We start from the raw sequence: 25,110 nt of genomic DNA, 5'->3' as shown, positions 1-25,110 counted from the left end.
CAATCCCTGCTCATTCCCTTCCCAATCCTGGCCCGCTCCACTCTCTCTCTCTGCTGGCTCCATTCCCATTCCCAACCCTTCCTGCTCCATTACCTCTCTCTGCCTGCTCCATTCTCTCTCTATTCCCATTCCCTAACCAATCCATTCCCTCCCTATTCCCATTCCTTCTCTCTGCCTGCTCCATTCCCAATCCCGGCCGCTCCCATTCCTGTTCCCATTCCCGCTCCATTCCCAATCCCTGCCTGTTCCCTTTTCTATTCGCACTCCATTCCCAATCCCTGCCTGCTCCTGTTCCCATTCCCAATCCCTGCCTGTTCCTTTTCTATTCCCTCTCCATTCCCAATCCCTGCCTGTTCCCATTTCTGCTCCATTCCCAATCCCTGCCTGCTCCCATTCCCATTCCCACTCTATTCCCAATCCCTGCCTGCTCCCGTTCCCATTCCCACTCTATTCCCAATCCCTGCCTGTTCCCATTCCGACTCCATTCCCAATCCCAGCCGCTCCTATTCCCACTCCATTCCGACTCCGTTCCCAATCCCTGCCTGCTTCCGTTCCCATTCCCACTCCATTCCCAATCCCCGCCTGTTCTCGTTCCCGTTCCTGCTCCATTCCCAATCCCTGCCTGCGCCCGTTCCCATTCCTGCTCCATTCCCAATCCCTGCCTGCGCCCGTTCCCATTCCTGCTCCATTCCCGTTCCTGCCTCTTCCTGTTCCCATTCCCGCTCCATTCCCAATCCCTGCTCGTTCCCGTTCCCTTTCCCATACCCGCCCCCTCCCATTGGCCCCTCCCCCGGCCCCGCCCTCTCCCCGCCCATCCCCGTAATTCCCGCGGAACCCTTGTGCCGGGGCCGCGCCGCGCGCCCGGACCCTTTCCGCGCACGCCGTCTCCGTGAGGATCCCGAGCGCGGATTGGTCCCGGTGCGCGTCACGTGACGCGGGAGGTTCCCGGCCGGCGCTTCCGGCCCATCCCGCTCCGCCGGCGGCTCCCGGGAATCCCGGGGATCTCGGGGGGCCCGCGCCTCCCGCGGCTCCCTGGCCCTCCCCGAGCCGGCACCGAGCCTCTGCCCGCGCCGCTCCCCTCCATACCGCCCTCCCGACAGCCCCGGTCCGGCCCTGCGGGAGAACGGCGGGCCTCGTGCGGTTCCCTCCCGGTGCCCGGGGAGCCGCCGCCGCCACCGCGGGTGATGCCCCCGCCTGCCCGGGTGGCACCGCGCACGCCCTCCCCGGCTTTCCTGGCCTCCTGCTGGTGTTGCCGAGGCTTCCCCCCCCCCCCCCACCCCCGTTTCCCCGGTGAATTTTCCCGGTAAATTTTCCCGGTGAGTTGAGTTTCCCCCGCCGTCCGCGCCCAGCATGGAGTTCGCCGAGCTGATCAAGACGCCCCGAGCGGATAACGTGGTGCTGCACCGCCCGTTCCACCCGGCCGTGGAGGGCACGCTGTGCCTGACCGGCCACCACCTCATCTTCTCGTCGCGGCGGCGCGACAACGCCGAGGAGCTGTGGCTGCTGCACTCCAACATCGACTCCATCGAGAAAAGGTCAGGGAATGCCTTGGGGGAATCCATGAAATCAGAGGGGTTTGGGAAAGCTGCAAAAGGCAGCTCAGAGACACCAGAACTGTGATCAGAGCTAAGCAGTCGCCATGAGATTGGCCAGCAGAAAAATTATTTAAAATGTAGAAAACTAAAACAAATAGAACAATCGTCTGTGTATTAACAATTGTCTAGAGTAACTCCTTAACCTACAGAAAAGTTTATCTAGGAAGTTCTAAGCTTAATGATGGAGCTCTGTGCATTGTGTTTAAGGCTTACAAGCAGGTATATTGTATTCAAAATAAGCAAAATAATTCATTGTTTTAACAAAGATACCTGTACTAATAGTGGTTGGATAGAACTACTGTCAATATGTTTTTGCTTTGTGTGATTGTAAAAAACTTATAAAGTGAGTTGTAACATTAAGTTCTTGGTCTGCTGCCTGGGATGTGAGCTGCTGGCATCATCTTCCCATTGTCATAACCATGGAATGAGACTGATGCTGGAAAATAAAACAGCTCCAAGTGTGGGAATCCATAAAATCAGAGAGTTTTGGGAAAGCTGCAAAAGGCAGCTCAGAGACACCAGAACTGTGATCAGAGCTGACCAGTAGCTATGAGATTGGTCAGCAGAAAAATTATTTAAAATGTAGAAAACTAAAACAAATAGAACAATGGTCTCTGTATTAATGCTTGGCTAGAATAACTCCCTAAGCTGCAGGAAAGTTTATCTAGCAAGATATTAGGAAGTTTGAAGCTTAATAATGGAGCTCTGTGCATTGTGTTTTAAGGCTTACAAGCAGGTGTTGTGTTTGAAATAAGCAAGCATTTTTTAACCAAAGGTAAAACAATGGATAGAACTACTGTCAGTGTGCTTTTGCTTTGTGTGATTGGTCAAAAAACTTACAAATGAATTGTAACATTAAGTTCTTCTTCAGCATAAAATGCTGCCTGGGATGTGAGCTGCTGGCATCATCTTCCCATTGTCATAATCATGGAATGAGACTGATGCTAGAAAATAAAACAGCTCAAGGCATGTTCCACATCAGTCCCATCCCATTTGTGATTTGTACACAGCCTCTGGCTGGGGATATCCCTTCTCCCACCCCTCGTGGTTGGGAAGGGCTGGCTGACACCTCCCTCAGCTGTCCCAAATCCTGGTGTGGAGAGCAGGGAGGATGCTCTGGGCACAGACTTTGCCTTAAGCTGTGCCAGGGGAGGTTCAGGTTGGGCATCACAAGGAATTTCTCCACAGAAAGGAAGATTTAAACCCTTGAAATACCCAGGGAGGTTTGGAGTCTCCATCCCTGAAGGTGTCCCAGGAAGGGCTGGATGTGGCTCTCAGTGCTCTGGGCTGGTGACAAGGTTGGACTCTGCTGGAATCCAAAATGCTGGGAATTCTCAGAACTTTGGGCCTCTAAGCCAAAGCTTAGAATTAAACCCAGGATTTGATCTGAGACCTTGGGAAAGGCTCCCAAGCTGAGGTGCTGGAAGCAAGAATGTGGATTTACAGTTTAAAGCAGAGACAAGTTAAGCTAAGGAGAAGAAAGTTTGAGGTTTTAGGGTTTAAAATATAGGAAAATAAAAGTAGTTACTGAGGTAAACAAGGAGTTTAAAATGCAGCACTGTAGGTTTGTGTGTCAGAACATGATTGGCTAAGAAAGCTTCCACTGTACCATGAGTCCATAAGATGAAATATTTAAGGATTGGGTCAAAACCATAAATATCCTTGTTGGCAGTGTTTTATTGGTCAATAAATCCTTAAAAGGTCTTGTAACTAAGGTTCTTGTTCTGAACCATGCAGTAAAGATGTGAGCTGAGCTCACCCTTTGTAGAAGATAAGAACAATAAATCACACCATCAAAAACAAACCAGAGGTCCCATCTCTAACTCATTCAAAATTCCTTCCAAAAATCCCCGTAGACTCAGTGATCCTTTTCCAGCCTCAGTGATCCTCTCAAGGCCCAGGGCAGGCTTCCTGTGTTCTGTTTGGACATTCATGTTTGATGTTGCATCTCAAGGATAGTTTTTTTGGTCTTGTAGAGAGTCAGAATTTTTGTGTTTCACCCTTTTTGCTCTGTGTTCATTGCTCAGTGGATTCATCCACCCTTGAAGCACTTTATAAATGCTGCACTGTGCACAGAGAGGGATGTCAGAGCACTGCTGGAGGGCTTTGCCTTGTGTCACCCTCCAAAACTGGTGGCAGAATTGGGCTCTGGACTTGCTCAGCCCCAAATCTTCTCCTGCTGCTCAGCAGCATCATCCCTCACTTTCCCAGCTGATTATGGGAATCAATAACCCTTTAGCAATGTGCTTTTTGTGCTACAGCTCAGCTGTAGCTGCAGAGCTCCATATTTTTTCGTGCCCTTCCCCTTTTAGCTACAGACAGTTCAGAAATTTCTCTTTCCCCCTCATTTCTGCTTTACCTGCACCATTGCCCCTCACTGAGTGTTTGCCCCATCTCACCTGGTCATTGTCTTCTGCTCCCTCACCTTGGTCCTTTTTAATGATAATACTTCATTTTTATATTAATTACAAAATCCTTTCCCTGTTTGTAAAGGCTTTTAAGGAAATCTGGTAGAACAAAGTTCCTTTCTGCCAGCAAGACTAGAGAAATCAGGCAGCAGTGATTAAAAAAAGCACAGAGCCTGGGATGATGGGGGAATTGCTGGGTGCTGCTGAAGTTTGTTGCTGATTAAATTTGCTCATGATTTCCCTGTGTGTTTCTGAGAGAGGAAAGGAGCAGAGGGGTGGAAAACTCAGGGAATTTCTTCCCATGCTCAATCTTCAACCTGGCCTTGGGCACTTGCAGGGGTCCAGGGGCAGCCCCAGCTTCTCTGGGCACCCTGTGCCAGGGCCTCCCCACCCTCCCAGCAGTGTAATATTTGTCATGTAACACCTCCACTCCCTGCCACAGCAAAAGGATGGAATAAGTGCAAATAAAACCAACCTTGCAAATAGCAAAAAAATGGGTTGTGTTTGTTTCTTTATTTTTTTGAAAGGTTCCCCTGCAGACAAATTGCTACTCATGGAGATTTGCCTCTTGGGAAGAGCTGTGCCACTTCTCCTGCCTTAGAGGATCCTATGTTTTATGGGACTCTTTTTTCCTGTCTTGCTGTAGGTTCGTGGGCTCCTTGGGCACCATTGTCATAAAATGCAAAGACCTGAGGATTATCCAGCTGGACATCCCAGGGATGGAGGAGTGTCTGAACATTGCCAGCTCCATTGAGGTGAGCAGTTACCATCAGCCAGAGAACCTGCAGGTCTTGAGCTACCCTCAGCCTTATTTTTTTTCCAGTTATGTTTTCATGTTTTGAAAGGCAAAGTAGAATCTGGAATATTTCACATGGGGTTGCGGGTATTTCCCAGAGGTTTTGGACTCCCCATCCCTGGAAGTGTTCAAAGCCAGGCTGGACGGGGCTTGGAGCAGCCTAGGGTAGAGGAAGGTGGCCCTGCCCATGACAGGAGTGGAATGGGATGAGCTTTAAGGTTCCTTCCAGCCCCCACCTGTGATTCCATGATTTCTCTTGTCCACACAGGCACTTTCCACCCTGGATTCAGTCACCCTCATGTATCCCTTCTTCTACCGGCCCATGTTCGAGGTCCTGGAGGATGGATGGTCCTCCTTTCTGCTGGAACAGGAGTTTGAGCACCTCAGCTCAATGGTGAGTGGGATTTGAGGGATTTCCCAGGCACTTGGATGTTCTGTGAACTGTTTCACCCAGTAGTGGCTGGACTGGAAATCCCAGATGGTTAAAAATCCATTTGGTGCCTGGGTGAGAAGTGAGTGTTGTTGAAATATTCCCTCTGTGACATTAGACATTTGTTTGTTCCTTCTTCTTGTACAAGTGAAGGTTTGAGGCCCTTTCCAGGAAATCACAAAGGTAGGAAATGTTTTTGGCCTTTGGGGATGGTTCTCTAATTGGAAGAACAAATTGAAATCCTTTGTCCTGGCTTTGTTGTTCTTAACTTTGATCTGGAGTAGAGTGAGATGAATCTTTGTCAAACCCTTAATTGAAGTCACACTGGTTTAAAAAAATTGCTCTTTAGGAGGATGACAATGAAGATGCCCAGTTTGAAACATTTTTTCCTTTAATTGATGCTGGGGAAATATTCTTGAGGTTCAAAAAGCAGGAAACTTTCCAGTTCCCTTTTTCCAGGTGCTGCTGAGCACACTGATTTTATTTTGGGTAGGAATTGTTCTTGTGGCATTGCCTGTTGTTTCTCTTACTCAAATTTCCTTTTAGGATGCTGAATTTGCTAGAGTGGGAACTATCTTGGGTGCAGAAACCTGTTTTAATAATTCCTTGGGTTTGCATCTCTGTGTTCCAGGTCTTTGTTTCACATCCAGTCTGTGCTCTTGCTCCAACAGCTCAGGTTTCTGAGCCCACATCCATTAGTGCAGCATCCAAGAACATTGATTTTATTTTATTTTATTTTTTTCCTCTCTGCAGCCCAGCTTGTCTGCAGCCTGTATCATTTCCTGGCTATGAGTAACAACTGAATAATGTGATCAGCTTGACCAAATTCAGTTGATGAAATCACCAGAAAATTGAAGAACATTACAGGGGTTCAGAGGCCTTGCTATTTTTGTCTCATAATTAAAGCACCCTCATGTGTCTTATCTTCCTCTGCCATCCAAAGACAGACCAACTGTTATCATATCCAGCACATGGATCCATTGATGTGCTTTTTTTCCCTTGTTTTTTCAGGGATTTAAATCTTCATTTGTCAAACTCTTGCCTTTCTGAACATATTCTCTGTGTAAGAATTACATTTAAAAACCTCATTACTTTTTAGCACCACATTTCCAGGGCAATCATTCGTTCCTTTAAAATCTCCATGTCTGACAGCTGTTGATTAATTAATTCTTGGCTTTTAACCCAAAACTTCACATTTTGAACAGAATGGTGTCAAAAGCCACCTTCCAATGATTTATATCTCCTGAAAAACAGATAAATGTCTCACTGACCAAATAATTCTTGTTCTGGAAAGACACTGCTTTATGTGACAGGCTGGAACAAGGACGTGGCTGATTTAAATCTTTCTCCCAGAAGTCAAATGAGTAGAATTCCAAAGGTTCCTCCTGCTTCTGCTCAATCATCCATCTGGATCTGTACCTTCCCCAGTAGGATAACAAGTCAAAAACTATTTCACCCACCCTACAGCTCTAGTAATTTATTAATTCCACATTTATCTGCTACAGGAGAATTGTTTCCAGCACTCTCTAATAGCATAGTGCAGTGTAAAAGTTAATACTTTTTTTAAAAGTTAGGTAAATATTAAATATTTAGATAATATAGTTTGTAATTTGTGTTTTTCACTGCACAGTGAGGGGTGAGTGGAATTCAGAGTATGTGCAGGGGGTCATATTCTTTCTGAGCAGTCAGAGGAGAGCCAAAAGGTTTCTCTTCTGCCAAATTCCAGAACTGCAGGATGCTGCAAAATAACTCTGGAAATACAAAAATTTTTCTTCCAAATTTAGTTTCCTGAAATGAAGAGGCCTGAGAAGTTTGTACACTGCCAGTATAATTAACATAAAGATATTTTGTTGCCAAGAAAATAACTTACTTCATTCTCCTTTTCTTTACCCCTTTTTCTCCTTTTATTTTTTCCTCTTTTCTTTTCCTCCTTTGTTCTTTTTCATTACCCCTACTCTCTTTTTTCTTTTCCCCTTTTTTTCTATTTTCTTTCCCCTTTTTCTCTTTTTTTTACTTTTTTTACTTTCCCCTCTTTTTCTCTTTTTTTTTTCTTTCCCCAATTTTTCTCTTTCTTTTCTTTTCTTTTCTTTTCTTTTCTTTTCTTTTCTTTTCTTTTCTTTTCTTTTCTTTTCTTTTCTTTTCTTTTCTTTTCTTTTCTTTTCTTTTCTTTTCTTTTCTTTTCTTTTCTTTTCTTTTCCCTTTTTTCTCTATTTTCTTTCCCTTTTTAGCAGGAAAGATCTCACAGTTCTGAACAACTCAGTTGTGCTTCATCTTCGTGTCAGAGCTCCTTTTAGAAATCAGAATTTTCTGAGTTTGGGCTCAGGTCAAATGGTAATTGTGAACCATATTTTTCTCTTTTCAGACAAGCATCAATCCTTACATCTGTTCTGCTCCTTGTCCATGCACAATCCAATCCCAGCAGGGCTTGTTCCTTGGGAATGGCCTCTGGCTTTGCTGCTTTGCAGGATCTCCCAAGATCCATGCTGGGTTCTTGACTTTTTTTTTTAAGGCCTTTTGGAAGAGCTTGACTTGTTTCCCAATATTTTGTGGAAAACGACCTCTCCTGGCAATTTCCAGTTTTAGGAGGAATGGTAGCTTGGACTTCTGGGAATCAATGTGACTTTTGGGAATCAATGTCTCTATAAACAAGTATTAGGACAAGAAAAGTAGACATCCAAGAGTTGATCCTGCACTGGGTTTAAAAATTGCTGTTTTCTTTTTTTTTTCTCTGGAATTCTCCCTCCTTTCTGTTCCGCCCTCATCCCTTTGCTGCTTTTATCCTTAACTTTTCTTGATTCCTAAAAGCTCAGATGTCTTTCTGGGAAAATTAAGGGTTCACTTTGCACTCCCTGAGTTTCACACAGCACAATTACCTGGTTGGAAGTGAGGTCTCCCTTCATCCCTTTCTCTGCAGTCCTTCTGCGTCCTCTGCTGCTGCCTCTCTCTTCCAGTTACTGATAACCCTTTTTCCTTCCAAATTCCAGCCAGGCCAAAGCTGAAGGAGTTGATTTGGGCAGTCTGGAGCTGGCAGTGCAGAGGTTAATGGGATCTCTGCAGCAGGAGCTGTTGGAGGGAAGACAAATGGTGCCAAGTGCTGCCAGGCTCCTCCTCCTCATCGTGGAAATTACACCGGGATGACATAACAGGATCTCTGTGCCTGCTGTAAATGGGGAGGAGAGCAGGGTTAAATTACCAGAGTGGGGAATAAACCAGGTGCTGCTCCTCCATTCCTTTCCATACTGTTGATGCCAGGGACAGCCAGTCTCCCACAAGTTCCCCAGAGTTCTGATTTTGCCTTTTCCACATCCTATGTCTGGAATATCAATTTGATATTCCAGATCCCTCCATATCTTTTCCATTATAATCAAACTGCACACCCAACAGATACCCTAAAAACCCTGTTAAAAATCCCATTGCTGGTGCATTAAAAGCTGGAGCTGTGACCAGCCACATCCTTTTGTGTCCCAGAAGTTTTCATCTCTGCTCATAACACGATGGCCAAAGGCAATTTGACTTTGCATCTGGGAGAAGCTCTGCTTTTTATAAAATGGAGCTGTTCAGAGGAGCTGTTTTGAGGCTAATGAATAATGAAATAAGGTTATAGCATGGATGATGCAAAACTGTCCAGCTGGGCTGCTGCAAACAGGCAGCAATTACTCCTCTTGATGCTGATATTTTTTTTTTCAGCATATTTTTTAGGCTGCCACCAAAAAGAACAATTTTCCTGTCTCCTAAGCCACACATCCCATGCCTTGGAGCTGCTTCTGCTGAAATAGTGAGACAGATCATCTGATGGAAAGGCTTCATTGCCAGAAGATATTCCTGAATTGATCCCAGTTTTCCACTGGACCAGTGAGCCAGTCAGGTGCATTTTTATAAGCAGGTAGCAATCAGGAGCTGTGTGGCAAGGGATAGTAAGGATCTGGAAGAAAGGAATTCTGATCAGAGATGTCCAGTTAATTCATGTTAAGTCAGCAGACCTGAATTGATGTGGATTCTGTGTATTTTGTCACAGCCTAATTTAGCTGTTTTGCTCTTCTCCCACTTTGTCCTGCTGCCTTATCCCTCTGCCTTTTTGTCTGCCTCAAACTTTCCTTGAACTCAGATGAGCAGAGGTTTGATGGATCTCTGAGGTCTCTCCCTGCTGCAGAAGCTCCTCATTGACCTTTTTTCCCCTGAGCTGGAGCCAAGGCCTCTGGGTGACCCTGAGTATCAGGTAGCTGGAATTCTCATGCCAAGTGCCTGTGAGGTGCCACACTCAGCACTTCTTTCCCAGGGTTTGGCTGCTGGGAGCTGGAGCAGTTACATCACAGAACTCCTGATGTGCCCTCAGTGCTTGGCTGCTGGGCCCCTTCCAGAAGGTGCTTTAGGAGAAAAAACTGTAGCTGAAACCACAGAAAAGCTGGAGATGTTTAAATTGAATTTTTAACCTTCAGCATCTGGAGTGGGTGGAAGTTCTTTGCCTTTCTTGGCCACCTTTGTCTTGTGAGCTTTTCTTTCAGCGCAGATGGAGGGTTGGGCCCATATTGCCTGTATCTAAATGAACTTATTTCCCCTCTTGTTGTGGGAATAGATTTCTCTGTGGGGGTCTCCCCTTGCTGTCTTCTGTGCCTGTGAAACAATTTAAAGCCACAATCACCCATATCTGCCCATGTGGGCTTATTTTGTGCTGTTTGAGGATGTGATAAATCAAAGGGGGAACTGTTACTCAAGATCCAGAGGCATCTGCTCATTCTTCCATTGCTTCCAAGCTTCATCTGCACTCTGGGCAAGGAGCTTCTGGGAGCTGCTGCAAGGAGATGATTGCAGGGAGCACCAGGGGATGTGCTGGAAAAATTAATGGGTCAACAGCCCTGTAAATGGTTACTTAAAGGACAATTTGTGGTGCAAATGGAACAGATCACAAACACGACTCTGTCTGTTTGCTTCATCCTGTGCATGGAAATCTTTCTTCCCTGTTACCCCTCCCATATAATGTCTTTTCTGACCCAAAGCTGTGTTCTGGTGTTTTTCAGACCAATGAATGGCGTCTGAGCTGTGTGAACAAGGACTTCTCTGTGTGTCCCTCCTACCCTCCAGTTGTCATTGTCCCCAAATCCATCGACGATGAAGCGCTCCGCAAAGTTGCCCTGTTCCGCTACGGCGGCCGCTTCCCAGTGCTGAGCTACTACCACAAGAAAAATGGGATGGTGAGCTGGGTTTAACGGGTGCTTCTGCCTGAAGGAAGTGTGGGAATCTGTTGATTTCATGCTCTGGAAGTAACAGAGCTGCTGGATTATTTTCTGGCTTCCTTGGGGAAGCTACAGCAATGTTGGGTTTTGTTTCCCTGGTTTCTTGCTGGTATGACAATGAAAACACAGCATCTGGGCTCACAGGTGCCTTCAGGGTTCAGGTTAAACCAGTGCTGCCCTAGTTTCTGTAGTCCAGATCTTCTGAGGGCACATATTTGACCAAAATATTTTTGTGGAAATTGTTTCCTTTGGCCACCTGTAATCAGAAAGGCTGTGTGGAGGTGGGTGCTTCCCTGGAATTAATAATTCAAACATAAATATTTTCTGTGGGACAAGCAGAACACAGATGTGACAAATCCATGAGAATGAAAGAGGGACCAACAGGTCAAGGGAGGGCAATTTGCCCTTGTGATGTCCTGCCTGGGGTCCCCAACATAAGGACATGGAGCTCCTGGAGAGAGTCCAGAGGAGGCCACAGAGATGCTCCAAGGGCTGGAGCCCCTCTGCTCTGGAGCCAGGCTGGGAGAGCTGGGGGTGCTCACCTGGAGAAGCCCCCAGGAAGACCTCAGAGCCCCTTCCAGGGCCTAAAGGAACTCCAGAAGAGCTGGAGAGGGACTGGGGACAAGGGGTGGAGGGACAGGACACAGGGAATGGCTTCCCACTGCCAGAGGGCAGGGATAGATGGGATATTGGGAAGGAATTGTTCCCTGTGAGAGTGAGGAGGCCTTGGCACAGGGTGCCCAGAGAAGCTGTGGCTGCCCCTGGATCCTGGTTCTGGGTGGTGGAATGAGTGATCTCCATGCTGGAAATAGCCATTAATCTGCTTGGTTGGGAATGTGCATGGCAGCAGTTTGCTTACAGTAGTAAGAACAAGATGAGCCTTGTAAAGTCACTGCTGGCACCCTGGCTGGCTGTGTCTGCCAAGAGTTTTCATGGAAAGGATGGCAGGAGCCACATTGTCCTGTCTGTGAGTGCTGGGCCCTCATCACAGCCGTGGTGACAGCAGAGCCAAGGCTGCTTCTGCTGTGTGACTGTGCAAGGAGGATCAGAACAATCTGTTCTCTGAGCCTGGCAGGGTAACTCGGCAGACTTTAACAAGCCAGAATCTAATGCAGTGACTGACACGTTGTAATTAAGAAATGCACTCTATGAAAGTGTTGGGTAATTGTGTCTCTTGCTGATGTAACCAGTTCTGAGGGTGATGGGATGTCCAACTTGCAGTTTTTAAACTTGATACAGTCTCCTCAAATGCTCTAATGTCTTCTCACCTCCTGAGGCCAAGATTTGTAAACCTTCAATTCGAAGCTGTCTGGTCTGACTCAGGAGTACCTTGGGATTTTCTTTGCTTTAAAAGCAGCCAGCCACCTACTCCACATGAGCTGTGCTTTTTGCTTTTTCTCAGCTCAGCTGAAAACCATTGAAGGAAGATTTTTGCTCAGTTATCTCTCAACATTGTGCATGTTTCATGTGAGGAGTACACCATTATTTGGCTCAGAGTGTTTCAGTTGTTGTGACAGTAAGGCTGTCACTCTCTTTGCCCTCCTGGCTCTGAGTTCTCAGCTGTTGCTGGGGTTGCTGACAGGCTGCCCTCACATTTTCATCATGGTTTGAGCTGCTGTGGTGCTTCTGAATTGAAAGGCATTTGCTAAAGAGAAATCTCAGCTCAGCAGTCTGTGGACTTGAGCTTTATCAGTCCATCCATGGGGTAAGAATGTCACCTTTAACACTTGAGAAATTTGAGTGTTTTAAGAACAGAGTTGGGAACAGGCCTTGAAAATGAAAATCCTGGAAAAGTTGCTTTCATAGAATCACAGAATGGTTTTGGTCAGAAGGATCCTTAGGGGCCATCTAGTTCCAACCCCCTGCCATGGGCAGGGATGCCTCTCACCAGGTCAGGCTGCTCAGGGCCCCGTCCAGCCTGGCTGTGAACACTTCCAGGGATTTATAACACTGCCAGGGTTTGTGAAGGAGCCATCAGCAGGAATGCAGCTCAGTAGTTGACAAAGATTGTACTTGAGGCATAACTGAAGGAATACAGCCTCTAAGATGATGCCTGGCATTTAAAACTTGTCCAGCCAAATGAGTGCTGTATTCAAGAATTTCTAATTCAGTTTTAAATCCTTGAGAGCGATAGAACTTTGTGGTGGATTCACAGGGGTCCCAGGATGAGGGAAGAGACGAGAATGTTGACTCCCATGTTTCAGAAGGCTTGATTTATTATTTTATTATATATATATATATAATATTAAAAGAGGATGATATATTAAAACTATACTAAAAGATTAGAAGAAAGGATTTCATCAGAAGGCTAGCAAGGAAAGGAAAAAGAAAAGGAATGATAATAAAATCTTGTGACTGACCAGAGAGTCCAAGCCAGCTGGACTGTGATTTGCCATTAATTAGAAATAACCAGGTGAGACCAATCAAAGATGCACCTGTTGCATTCCACAGCAGCAGATAACCGTTGTTTACATTTTGTTCCTGAGGCCTCTCAGCTTCTCAGGAGAAAAAATCCTAACGAAAGGATTTTTCATGAAATGTGTCTGTGACAGAACTTGAAACAACTGAAGGATTCAGGGCAAGGCTGGGAGCTCATTGGTGCCTTTCAGTCAGAACTCTCTCCACAGTGCCTCACGCATGGGTTTGTGTCTCCCCAGGCGATGCTGAGGAGCAGCCAGCCCCTGACAGGCACCAACGGGCGGCGCTGCAAGGAGGACGAGAAGCTGATCAACGCCACGCTGCGCTCCGGCCGCCGCGGCTTCGTCATCGACACCCGGCCTCTGAACGTGGCCCAGCAGGCCAGGGCCAAGGGAGGGGGCTTTGAGCAGGAAGTGCACTACCCCCAGTGGAGGAGGATCCACAAATACATCGAGAGGTGGGTTGTTGTGGTGCTGAGGGGTTTTAGGATGAAGTGTGAGATGAGAATTGACCCCAAGTTCTCAGAAGGCTGATTTATTATTTTATGATATGATATATGACTTTTGATATATGAATTTTGATATATGAATTTTGATATATGAATTTTGATATATGACTTTTGATATATGACATGATATTATATGACATGGCAGGATATTTGATATGACATTATATAACATTACATGACATGATATTTGATATGACATGACATATTTGATATTACATATTATATGACATGATATTATATGACATGACGTGACATTTGACATCATATGATATTTGATATTTGACATGACATATTTGATTTGACATGATGATATATGACATGACATGATATTTGACATGGCATGACATGATATTTGACATGACATGATATTTTATATGGCATGACATGATATTTGACATGGCATGACATGATATTTGACATGACATGATATTTTATATGGCATGACATGATATTTGACATGACATGATATTTTATATGGCATGACATGATATTTGACATGGCATGACATGATAGTTGACATGACATGATATTTTATATGGCATGACATGATATTTGACATGGCATGACATGATATTTGACATGGCATTACATGATATTTGACATGACATGATATTTTATATGGCATGACATGACATTTGACATGGCATGACATGATATTTGATCTGACTTGACATGTTTGACATGATATATGACATATGACATGAGATGATATTTGATATGACATGATATTATATGACATGACATTTGACATGGCATGACATGATATTTGATATGACTTGACATATTTGACATTATATATGACATAATACATGAGATATTTGATATGACATGATATTATATGACATGACATGATATTTGATATGACGTGATATTATTTGGCATGACATGATATTATATGACATGACATGATACTTACATGACATGACATTATATTATATGACATGGCATGACATGATATTTGACATGACATGGTATTATATGACATGACATGGTATTTTACATGACATATATTTGACATTATATATGACATGTCATGAGATTATATTTGATATGACATGTCATGATATGACATGACATGATATTATATGACATGATGTTATGTTATATTATGTTATATTGTAAGTTTTATATTATATTAAAAATGTTATACTAAAATTATACTGAAAAGAATAGAGAAAAGATACATCAGGAGGCTAGAAAAGAATGATGATAACCCATGATAGACTCAGAGAGTCTGACACAGCTTGCTGTGATTGGCCATTAATTAAAAACAATTTACATGCTAGATAAACAATTCTCTAAATCACATTCCAAAGCAACAAAACAGGGAGAAGCTGAGGCTTCTCATCTTGCCAGGAGAAGAAATCCTGGTGAAGGGATTTTTCAAAAAATATCACGATAACAGTGGGTGAAATCAGGCTTTCCCCTGAGCTTGGCTGCATGAGGTCATCAGAGCAGTGATACGTCCACAAAGGATTTGCTCCTGTAGGAAGAGTTGTGTATTGTGGTTCCTGGCAACAGGGCCATGTTCCTGCTCTGGCAAAACCAGGATATGTGCATGATAAGGGGATTTTTGGTTTGGTTCCTTGTTCTGAGCAACCTGCAGCAGGTTTCAGCCATCAGGCATCTCCCTGTGCTGTTTCTTTTCCTGGCCCTCTTCAGCCACACTCCAGCCTTCCTGTGTTCCCCTTCGCACAGGAAGGAGCAGGTGCCCTGAGAGAAATCTTCTGCAGGGAAGGATTTGTTCTGTGACTGTCACACTCCTCTTATCCAGAGGATTTGTCCAGAGAAGCTGTGGCTGCCCCTGGATCCCTGGAAGTGTCCAAGGCCAGGTTGGACGGGGCTTGGAGCAACCTGGGATAGTGGAAGGTGTCCCTGCCCATGGTGGGAAGTTGGAATGTGATGAGTTTTAAGCTCCCTTCCAACCCAAACCATTCCATGAGTCTGTGATCCAGTGCTTTTCTCTGGACATCTAATATTGTTCAGTCATTTGGAGACAAGTTGCTAAATAAACAAACTTTTAGTCTGGTAGTGTTCAACTTCTCTTAAAGCCTGAATTTATGGGAATCCTTCTACACAGACATGAAGTAATGTTGCTGGAGCCGTAGGCCAGCTCTTGAGCAGTTAAATAAGGAATTTCCTGGCAAATACCTGAAGTGTTTGGTTTTGCATCTAAAGATTTTTTGTGAACTTACATTTGTTGCTGATTATTTACAGCATCAGAGAGAGAGGGGAATGAATAAACACAATATACAAACACTAAATAATCCATGTCCTCATTCCTGTGTTACTGCTTGTGCTTTCAACAATGTTCTCCTTTTCCCAAAGGTTTCATATCCTGCAGGAGAGCTTCATCAAGCTGGTGGAGGCTTGCAATGACCAGTCACACAACATGGACCGCTGGCTCAGTAAACTGGAAGCTTCCAACTGGCTCACTCACATCAAGGAGCTGCTGACTGCAGCTTGTCTGGCTGCTCAGTGCATTGACAGGTACATCTCCTGCAGAAGATCTTGGGTTGCTCATTCACTGGTTACAGATTGCTCACTAAATACCTCTGGCAGTATCAATAACTGCCCACCGTGGTTTGGCTCACTTGTACCCATGGAGGATTCTGTCTCCTCATGGTGGAGGAATGTTCCTCCAGTAAATCAGGAGGAGGGAGGAAATCTGGGCTAAGAAAAGGGTTTGGATCATGTGTTTAAGGTATATTCCTGTGTCTGTTGCAGCCAAGCTAATTTAGAGAGTTTTGTTGAAGTTTTGGGTTAAAATGGGTCCATGGAAAAGAGGACACAGAGATGTCTTTTTCTTTTTTTTAGCAAATCTTTTTTTCTTTTCAGCTGCAAATTTCCAATACCACACCTCATTTCCAGAGGTTAAAACAATGTCATCTCCTTGTTTTCCCCAGGAATTGGTCCCGTGCTTTTCCCCTCTTTATTTTTATCCCCACAGCCCTATCCAGGCAATCCTGCTCATCCCTTCTAAGTGCTTGTGACCTCTTTTAACCTGATATTTCTTTCACAAATGGTGCTGACTCAGCTGTCTCATGCTCACACCTCTGGCTGTAGAGCCAATGCTTGCTGTCAGCTGCCAGGTTTGTAAGGCCAGATTCAGGAATCGAAATTGGTTTTATCTGTGACTCTGGGTGGGAAAAGCCCATCCCAAAATTTAGGGGAAACCTGGCTTTTCATAGGAGCTTGGGAGTGTGTTCTGCAGGCACACAAGCAGCTGAAATGCAGGCTCAGTGGTGAAACAGCACTGCTGCATTCAAGTGGGAGCTCTGTGCTTTTTAAAAGCTCTGACAGTGCTGGTTTCATTACTGGCTGTGCCAGGAAAGGATTGCTCTGGATCAATAGTTTTATCTGAAATTCTTTCCTGCAAGCATGTAATGGGAAAGATCAGTGGTGAAACCCTTCTGGCTTGTTGGGACAGTGGCTGATTTCATAATTTTTAACCTCAGCTTTGCTTTTTCTGTTTACCATGTGGAGCCATGGTAAGTCAGTTCCAGGTGCCTGACCTGTCTCGCTCAGAGCCTGGAGGTCAGAGCTGGGCTGACAAGGAGAGTTCTGTTGTAGTTTCCGGGGGGGGGAATGGCTGGGACAGACCTTCCAACATCTTAAAGGCCTGAAAGATAAAAGGGGAAAATAGTGTTAGAAAATTAGTGTAGAGATAGATGAAGATGAGGTAGGGAAGGAAGGTTTAGATTAAATATTAGGGAGAAAGTCTGTATTGTAGCAGTGGTGAGGCCCTGGCAGAGGGTGCTCAGAGGAGCTGTGGCTGCCCCTGGACCCATGGAAGTGTTCAAGGCTTGGAGCAACCTGGGATAGTGGAAGTTGTCCCTGCCCATGGCAGGGGTAGAATGGGATGAGTTGCACTTTCAAGCTGTAACTCAAAGGGATGCTAATCTCAAAGAGTGAGAACCACAAGGGAGATCTCACTGTGCACTTCTGTCAGTGTGGGAAAGGATCTGGAGTTCCAGACTGCTCAGCAAGACATGGAGCCTGTAGTGATGCAGAGCTCAGGTCACTGTGGATGAGGATCCATGTGGGATCCAGGTGAGATCCAGGTGGGATGGGGCTGTGGGATCCAGTGGTGGTAAAGAGCCAGAAAATCCTCAGCACTGGTGTCCATGGGATGTAATGGTACCCACTGGGATAGGTTCTGCTCATTCATACTCTTAACCCTTCCCACCTTTTCCTTTCCCAGGGAAGGTGCTTCAGTGTTAGTCCATGGCAGTGAAGGAACTGATTCCACACTCCAGGTCACTTCCCTGGCACAGATCATCCTGGATCCAAGGTGCAGGACCATCCGTGGCTTCGAGGCTCTTGTAGTGAGGGAGTGGCTGCAGGTAAGGAACAACAGAACAACAGTGGCCTGGACAGAGCAGCAACCACTTCCAGACACACTGGAGTTGGGAAATAGCCTGGGAGGCAGCCAGCAGGTTGGGCCTTGTTGCAGCCCTGCTGAGTGTGAGTGTCCTTTGTCCTAAAGAGCAGCGTCATTACCTGAGTCATTTGTCCTCTGGCACTGCTGGGGCCTCTGCCTCTCATGGCAGGTTTTTGATTTTGGGAACTGCCTGTTCTGTGTGCTCAGGGTGAACATCTCTTATCAAGAATGTTTTGGGTTGGAAGGGACCTTAAAGCTCCTCTCATTCCAACCTCCTGCCATGGGCAGGGACACCTTCCACTGGACCAGGCTGCACCTCTTCCATCTCATTAGAGAAAATTGTTCAGACCAAACCACAAAACCTGACCTGTGCTCTTTGTACCTTGGCAGTCTGGTCCTCCAGTGCACGCACCTCAGCTTGTTCCTGCTCACATTCTCTGATCAAACACAGCCTGAGAAAGGCAGGGAAATCAGTCATAGAATCACAGAACCATTTAGGCTGGAAAGTACCTTTAAGACTGTCAAGTCCAACTGTCCCCCAGCACTGCCAAGGCCACCACTCATCCAGGTCCCCAAGTGCCACATCCACATGGCTTTTTAGTCCCTCCAGGGATGGGGACTGCAGGATTGCCCTGGGCAGCTGTGCCACAGCTGAACAACCCTTTCCATGAAGAAATTTTCCCTAATATCCATCTAAACTTTCCCTGGCACAGCTTGGGGCAATTCCCTCTAATCCCATCGCTGTTCCCTGGGAGCAGAGCCCGACCCCCCTGGCTGTCCCCTCCTGTCAGGAGTTGTGCAGAGCCACAAGGGCCCCCCTGAGCCTCCTTTTCTGCAGGCTGAGCCCCTTTCCCAGCTTCTTCAGCCCCTCCTGGTGCTCCAGCCCCTTCCCCAGTTCTGTTCCCTTCTCTGGACACTCTCCAGCCCCTCAATGTCTTTCTTGTCAGGAGGAGCCCAAAACTGAGTCCCAGATTGGAGGTGCCCCAGCAGCAGAGGGATAATGCTTTCTAACAGCATGGTCCTGAGCAGTTGCATGGACAGAACTCACTCCCAAGTGTTTTTTCCACATGTCCTCCCATCCCATTGCTTGGTGTGTGATGCTGTCCCTGATTCCCTGCAGGCTGGCCACCCTTTCCAGCAGCGCTGTGCCCAGTCAGCCTATTCCAACAGCAAACAGAAGTGGGAGGCCCCTGTGTTCCTGCTCTTTCTGGAATGTGTGTGGCAGATCCACCGGCAGTTCCCCTGCTCCTTCGAGTTCAACGAGCATTTCCTCATCCTGCTCTTCGAGCACGCCTACGCTTCCCAGTTTGGGACCTTCCTGGGCAACAATGAAAGTGAAAGGTTGGTAAGGATGCTTGACTTGAATCCTTTAAATCTTGGGCTGAATTTGACTAAAAGAAGGTCCAAGAATCATGGAATGGTTTGGGTTGGAAGAAACCTTAAAGATCGTCTTGTTCCAACCCCTCGCCATGGGCTTCCACTTGCCATAACTTCCACTATCCCAGGCTGCTCCAAACCCTGTCCAACCTGGCCAAAAATCTCCACCCATCACCAGTTTATTTAATTTCTCACCCAGAAACTCTTCCATGAGAGAATAACCAGCTGCAATTTGGTGTGAGTCACAGCTGTGGGAAGCAGACTTGCCCATGCAGGCCTGGAGGAGGAGGCTGAGGCAGGCAAAGGCCACAGCTGACAATTCTGTCCCTCACCAGGAAGAAAATGTGAACTGGGAGGGAGGAATGTCACTCTGTAGCCTGGTGGTCCTGAAACACCCCTGGGAGTAGAAACAGGATGAAGGACTGGAGCTGGCCACAGCTGCCAAGGAGGTTTGGATTCCTTTTTGGAGCTTGGCAATTCTGCCCTCAGGACTCCTGGCTTCAGTAAGGCCATGGCTGAGGGTCTCCTGCTGGATTAGACAGGAAGGGAAAAACAGAAATGATCCTCCAGAGAAGGAAGGCAATTTTAAGCTTCCTGTAAACCTCTCTGTCTTTAAAGTAATCTGGGCTTAGAAGAAACTCTGCTGCCTTCTGCAGGGCTGCTGAACCAGTCATCTGCAAAACCAAGTTAGACTTGAAGCCAATGAGCTGAAATTTGGAGGAATATTGGATGTTATGTGTAATAACCTGCCTGTCACATCTGAGCACATCAGCCTGGGAGCACAGACAGGGGTTAAGTCTGATGTTAAGCTTGTGCTGTCTGAAGCATTCACAGGAGTGCTGAATCTCCTGCCTGGCTGGCAGTGCAATTTGCCAGTGCAGGCAAAATGAGATTTGCTGGAATCTGAAGCACAGGGATCCCTGTAACTGCTGGAGGTGGGATTGCCCAAGAAGACAGCACTGCTTGCTCTGTGTGCTCAGTTCCTTCCTGCCACCAGAGGGACCTGTCAGACATGCCCGTTCCAGCAGTGAAACTGCTTTTATGTGCTCAAGATTTCCATTTCCATCCTTCCCTGATGCAGCCCTGCCCTGCCTTCCAGCTCCACCTTAACACAGGAGCCTGAATCCTTTCCAAACCTGGCACTCAAACCGCAGTGGGGAGGTGACTGATTCTTCACCTGGGCAGCAGGCAGCCATCTTACAAGTGTTATTTCCTCATCTTTTATTCTGAACTATTTGTAATCAGCCAGGCTGAGTAAATTGCTTTATGTTTACACCCTGTGCCATGATGATGAAGGGATTAACTTGAATTATCTGGGGGAGTAGCACATGGAAAAACTTCTGGCCTTGTCTATGTGGCTCCAACAAGAGCCTTACAGATCCAAGTGTATAAAACTGATTTGTTCCTGTGGGTTTCTTAGGGCTAAACTGAAGCTGCCTCAGAAGACCATGTCCCTCTGGTCCTGGGTGAACAGGCCTGAAGAGCTGAGCAGGTTCCAGAACCCTATTTATGAGGCCAACAGCCTTGTCATCTGGCCCTCTGTGGCCCCACAGAGCCTGCAGCTCTGGGAAGGTGAGCCAAGTTTGCTTTCCCTGTTACAGACAATATCTCTTTTGTGACTTTTTTTTTGTTTTGGTCAGACTTCATTGCTGACCATTCTGGAGGATTCATGTGCAGCGGGTTCCCTGATGCAGAAACTTTCCCCATGCCATGAGGCTGTCATGGCAGGGTGGAGACTGAAAATGGAGTGGTCTGAGGAAAAAAAGGAATGAACCCCCTCATTTTTCATTTTGCTTTTATTAACCTTGTGTAACAGGATGGTGAGCTTGGAGAGGAGGGGGGGAAGCCATTTAGAGGGGGAGAGAAAGGGAAGAAAATGTGACTTGAGAGCTGCTGGAATGTGAACAACCTTCCTGAACTCCCCCTTGTTTCAAGGATCCCTTGTGACCTGGGTGTCTCTGGGCTTCCAGGTATCTTCCTACGCTGGAACAGACCTTCCAGATTCCTGGAGGAAGCTGAGGAAGAAAGGATCAACATTATCAAGTACAACAAGGAGCTGCAGGCCAAGGTGAACGTGCTGAGGCGGCAGCTGGCAGAGATGGAGACGGATGGGGAGGTGCAGGAGGAGGAGGAGCCCTGAGCTGGGCTTTGCCTCACCCCTTGGCTTTCAAGAACCATGGAAAGTGCATGTTCTGCTGAGCCCTTGGGTACAGCTGACCCTCCCACTGCTGAACCCCTCACTCCATGAACCTCCCTGCTTTTTGGGGAGGGGTTTTTGTTTTGTTTACAGAAGACACAGCTGGGCACAATGTCCCCTCTTGGCAGCTGTTCTGTCTCAGAATTGGGTACAGTGTCAGCAGAAGCTGGAACTCTTTACCTCCAACTGTGTGGATCACCAGGATGGGCCAAGAGACAGGATGTCTCCACTTTATTTTAGACTTTTTCTGGTTTTGTTGAACACTCACAGGATTGAAATACAGAGTTCTATATAGATAGGTAAAGGCATTTTGTCTGGAAGCACCTTTTCTCTCCAAGAGTAAGTAAGGCAGCTTAGTTCTTTAATTTCCTAGGAAATCTAGAAATGGTTAAAATCAAATTACAGGTTCTGCCACTCTACACAATACTCTCAGTAGCCTTCACATCTCACACCTGGGTTTTTGTGTTCAGCATTGGCTCGGGAGCAGGGAGTTGAATACCAAACCAGAGCAAGACATTTCAGTGCAATACAGAATTGAAGGAGGGATTCTGCTGCTAATGTTTAAGCCATGACCTTCAGGTGGAATTGTCCCTTGTGGACAATGATCTCCTAAGGAGGAACAAACTTTTTTTTATTCTACCTGGAGAACAAAAAGGTTTAGTAGTTGGTGGGGGTGTCCACTTGCAGAACAGGGCTCAGAGCTGTCCTTTAAACCAGAGCCAAGCTGCCTTCTTGGAAATTCCAACTGCCCTGGCTGGGTTTGGACACCTGGCCAGGTTCACAGCATTGCCAGGGTGCAAGAGCAACACTTTATTTACAACTCAGCAAAACACTTCTGTTGCACCTGATGTGCTTTTCCTTCTTGTGCTCTTATGCCCATCTTGTGAAACCTCAAAAGCAGAAGCTGGAAGTTCAGGTGACCTCACAGATCTGCTGCAGATGAAGGGGCCATCACACTACAAAAAAAATACTAAGAGTTTAGATGATTTGTAGCTGCTAAAACTGCTTAAAGACTTTAGGGATAAGCTTTTTCCCATTTCACTTTGTATTTTGTAGCTGCTCTTTCCATTTCTGCGGCTTCAATCTGCTTTTTTATAAAATCGGAATTCTCTCTTGTGATTTTTTTTTCCTCCTTTAAAAAGACAGGTAGGGGTAGGTCTGAAATACTCCCTGAGGCATTTTTTCAGCTTGATTTCCTGGGTAGCTCCACAGGACTGAGAAAAGTTGAATTAACAGCAGCACATGTGGCTGGGATTATCCAGAAAAGAGCTTCCTGTTAGCCTGGTTCTGCTGGAATGAACAGAGCTGCAGTAGGTCAGTGGTGGGATGCCTCTGGAAACTGCTGAGCTTCCAAGTTTATGGAATGAAGCTGCCTTTATCTAAAAGCCACTTCACATAGATATGTGTGAAAATGCAGGATCTTTAGTTGTAGAAGTAGCTGGGCAGGAACCTGCAAAAATCATGTAGCCACTAAATACAGTCTAAGAAAATTCTATAACCAAGGAAATTATATAAAATTATGTGATAATGATCAAGTGCTACCTTAATGCCTTTTGTTCAGTCCTTATTTCCTTATTTCCTTCTTGCTTAAGCTCAACTTAGCCCTGAAGTCCTCTGGCTTAAAAAATAAGATCCCTTTTAAAACACTCCTCACTTAAGGCAGAAGAGTGAGTCCCTCTGCTTGCAATGCCAATTTCTTTTTAGGTTTGGAGCTTTGTTCCCTGGATCCAGTCTGACACAGGGAATGCTGCTCAGGGTGGCTGGGGATCTGTTCTGCATCACAGGGGAGGCAGAATTGGGCTGTTCCCTCCTCCAAACCTGGTGATTCCTCTGGGTATGTTGCTCATATAGTCCCTTAAAATGATTGTACACCCCTTGAAATGATGTCTTTGGGATCTGCACCTGCCTTGGTGGTGTTTCCCGACCCCATTCAGAATTTCTCCATCTGAAATCCATTATCCCCAGCCAGATGGGAAGGATTCAGAAGGCACTATTTTCCCTGTAATAGACTATACATAAAACACTCCTAAAGGTTATGCAATTCCCTAACACAGTAATTATAGATTGAGCTAAATAATAGAGAAGCAGAGAGGTTTTTTTTGGATCTAATTGCCTGGCTGCTCCAGCCTCTCCTGCAAACTGCAGGCTTCTGAGGAAATTGGGAAACCAGCTGTGACAGCCAACAAAAGGCAGCACATTCCCTCTGAGCTGGCATCAATTTCAGCCTCCACTTGTGTTGAATGCACTCCCAAGCACTGTGTGTGTGCCTTGGGAGCGTGGATCCTGGAAATGAATCCTTGGGGCAGTGCTGGTGTCCCTCTGAGCAGCCCCTGCAGGTTGTTCCACATTTCTGGGCCCTGCAGCACCGTGTCCCTGCCCAAGCTCTGTGGCACAGGCCTGGGAGGGCTGGCAGGAGATGCAGTGGGGCCAAGATGTGTGGTGGTGTGGGTTCTCCAGGGACAGGACACTTCCCCGAGCTGTCCTGCCATGCTGCTGCCACATTCCCTTGGAACTTTTCCATTCCAGTGCCTCCCAGGCTCCAGATTCACATCAACTCTCTCCCATTCTCTGCTTTGCTGCTTGCCTCCCCTATCAAATCACATATTTAATACCAGGGATGGGTTTGCTCCCTCAGAGGGGGATTCCTGCCCCATTTTGCAGATTCCCTGTGAATTCCTGAGCTGGGGGCAGTGCCCAGCTCTGGCTCCTCCCTGTGCCACTGCCTTACACCCTCGCTGCCACCGCACTCCTGCTCTTTTGCACACACACTTTGTGTAACAAGCTGGACACGGAAAGCCCCATCTCCAAATTTTGGGGGTCAATCCACAAAATTTGGGGAGGACACTCTGCCATTCACCAAAAAAAAAAAAAAAAAAAAAAAGAAGGGAAAAGGAACTAACTTGCACAGTTTTCATAAGGGAAATATGAAATATGTACCTTCAATATTTTGATTGTATCGATTAAGTCTTGAATGTGGCGCTGGTTTTGACGTGCACTATTGTCCCTGTTGCGTAGGATCTCATTTAAAATTGCACTGTACAGCATTTTTGGTGTCTCATGTGTGCTTTGCTAAAGCCTTGGGCAGTGCTGTGGTTGTGTGGGGGTGAGGTTTCTCCCAGCACTGCCTGTGTTTTGTCACAGCTGCACTGTGTGACTGTGTGAGCTGTGTCTGTTCACTGCTGCCTGTTCAAGTGATGAGTGCACTGCTGGCCCAGCATCTGGAACTGCTATTTGGACATAGCTGCTGCATCAGTCTTGATTTTTTTTTGATTTTTTTTTTCCTGTACAATTTGAAATGCCAGGGCTGGGAGTTTTGTGCTGGTGTTAGGTATTTGCTGTTTGTGTACAGAATCCCAGCTGCTGCAGCGTGGAATTTACTGCAACAACGACAAAGTAACAAATCTGAGGAAAAAGAAGATGATGGCTCGAGGTTCAGCCATTTGGGGGGAACCAAACAGATACAAAGTGGCTGTAAACTTTGCTGTAGATATGTTGAGAGCATAGTAGATGTGTCTGTTTAAATTAAATCCCTGAAGACTAAAAAAGTTCTTTAATTACACTTCTGAATCTTCTTTATTACTGTGTCCTTTGCTTCTCGCAGGAGGGATGTGACTTGGATCAAGCTTTTGCTTGAAATTTTAGTTCTTTTCACCTAGATTATGTTTTACTTTACAGCTGAACAGGCCCTGTGGTGGTAGAAGGGGGATGAGAGGAGAAGGGTGGGACCCTGAGGCTGTGAGGGGCTTGCAGAGCTCTGCTCCAATGG

General features: G+C 46.1%; 1 protein-coding gene across 1 annotated transcript; it reads left to right on the top strand.

The window, feature by feature from the left end:
• The first annotated feature begins 980 nt into the window (after window positions 1-980).
• Window positions 981-24,903, top strand: MTMR9 (myotubularin related protein 9). Its single transcript, XM_066547612.1, has 10 exons — window positions 981-1,535; window positions 4,650-4,758; window positions 5,068-5,193; window positions 10,245-10,418; window positions 13,118-13,335; window positions 15,715-15,876; window positions 17,591-17,732; window positions 18,891-19,111; window positions 20,568-20,719; window positions 21,118-24,903. The coding sequence occupies exons 1-10, from the start codon at window positions 1,351-1,353 to the stop codon at window positions 21,285-21,287; spliced, it is 1,659 nt and encodes a 552-aa protein (XP_066403709.1). The 5' UTR covers window positions 981-1,350; the 3' UTR covers window positions 21,288-24,903.
• The last annotated feature ends 207 nt before the right edge of the window (window positions 24,904-25,110 follow it).

This window comes from Molothrus aeneus, chromosome 3, assembly GCF_037042795.1.
Source record: "Molothrus aeneus isolate 106 chromosome 3, BPBGC_Maene_1.0, whole genome shotgun sequence".
In the NCBI taxonomy this organism is placed as follows: domain Eukaryota; kingdom Metazoa; phylum Chordata; class Aves; order Passeriformes; family Icteridae; genus Molothrus; species Molothrus aeneus.
This window is presented reverse-complemented; position numbering and strand designations above follow the sequence as displayed.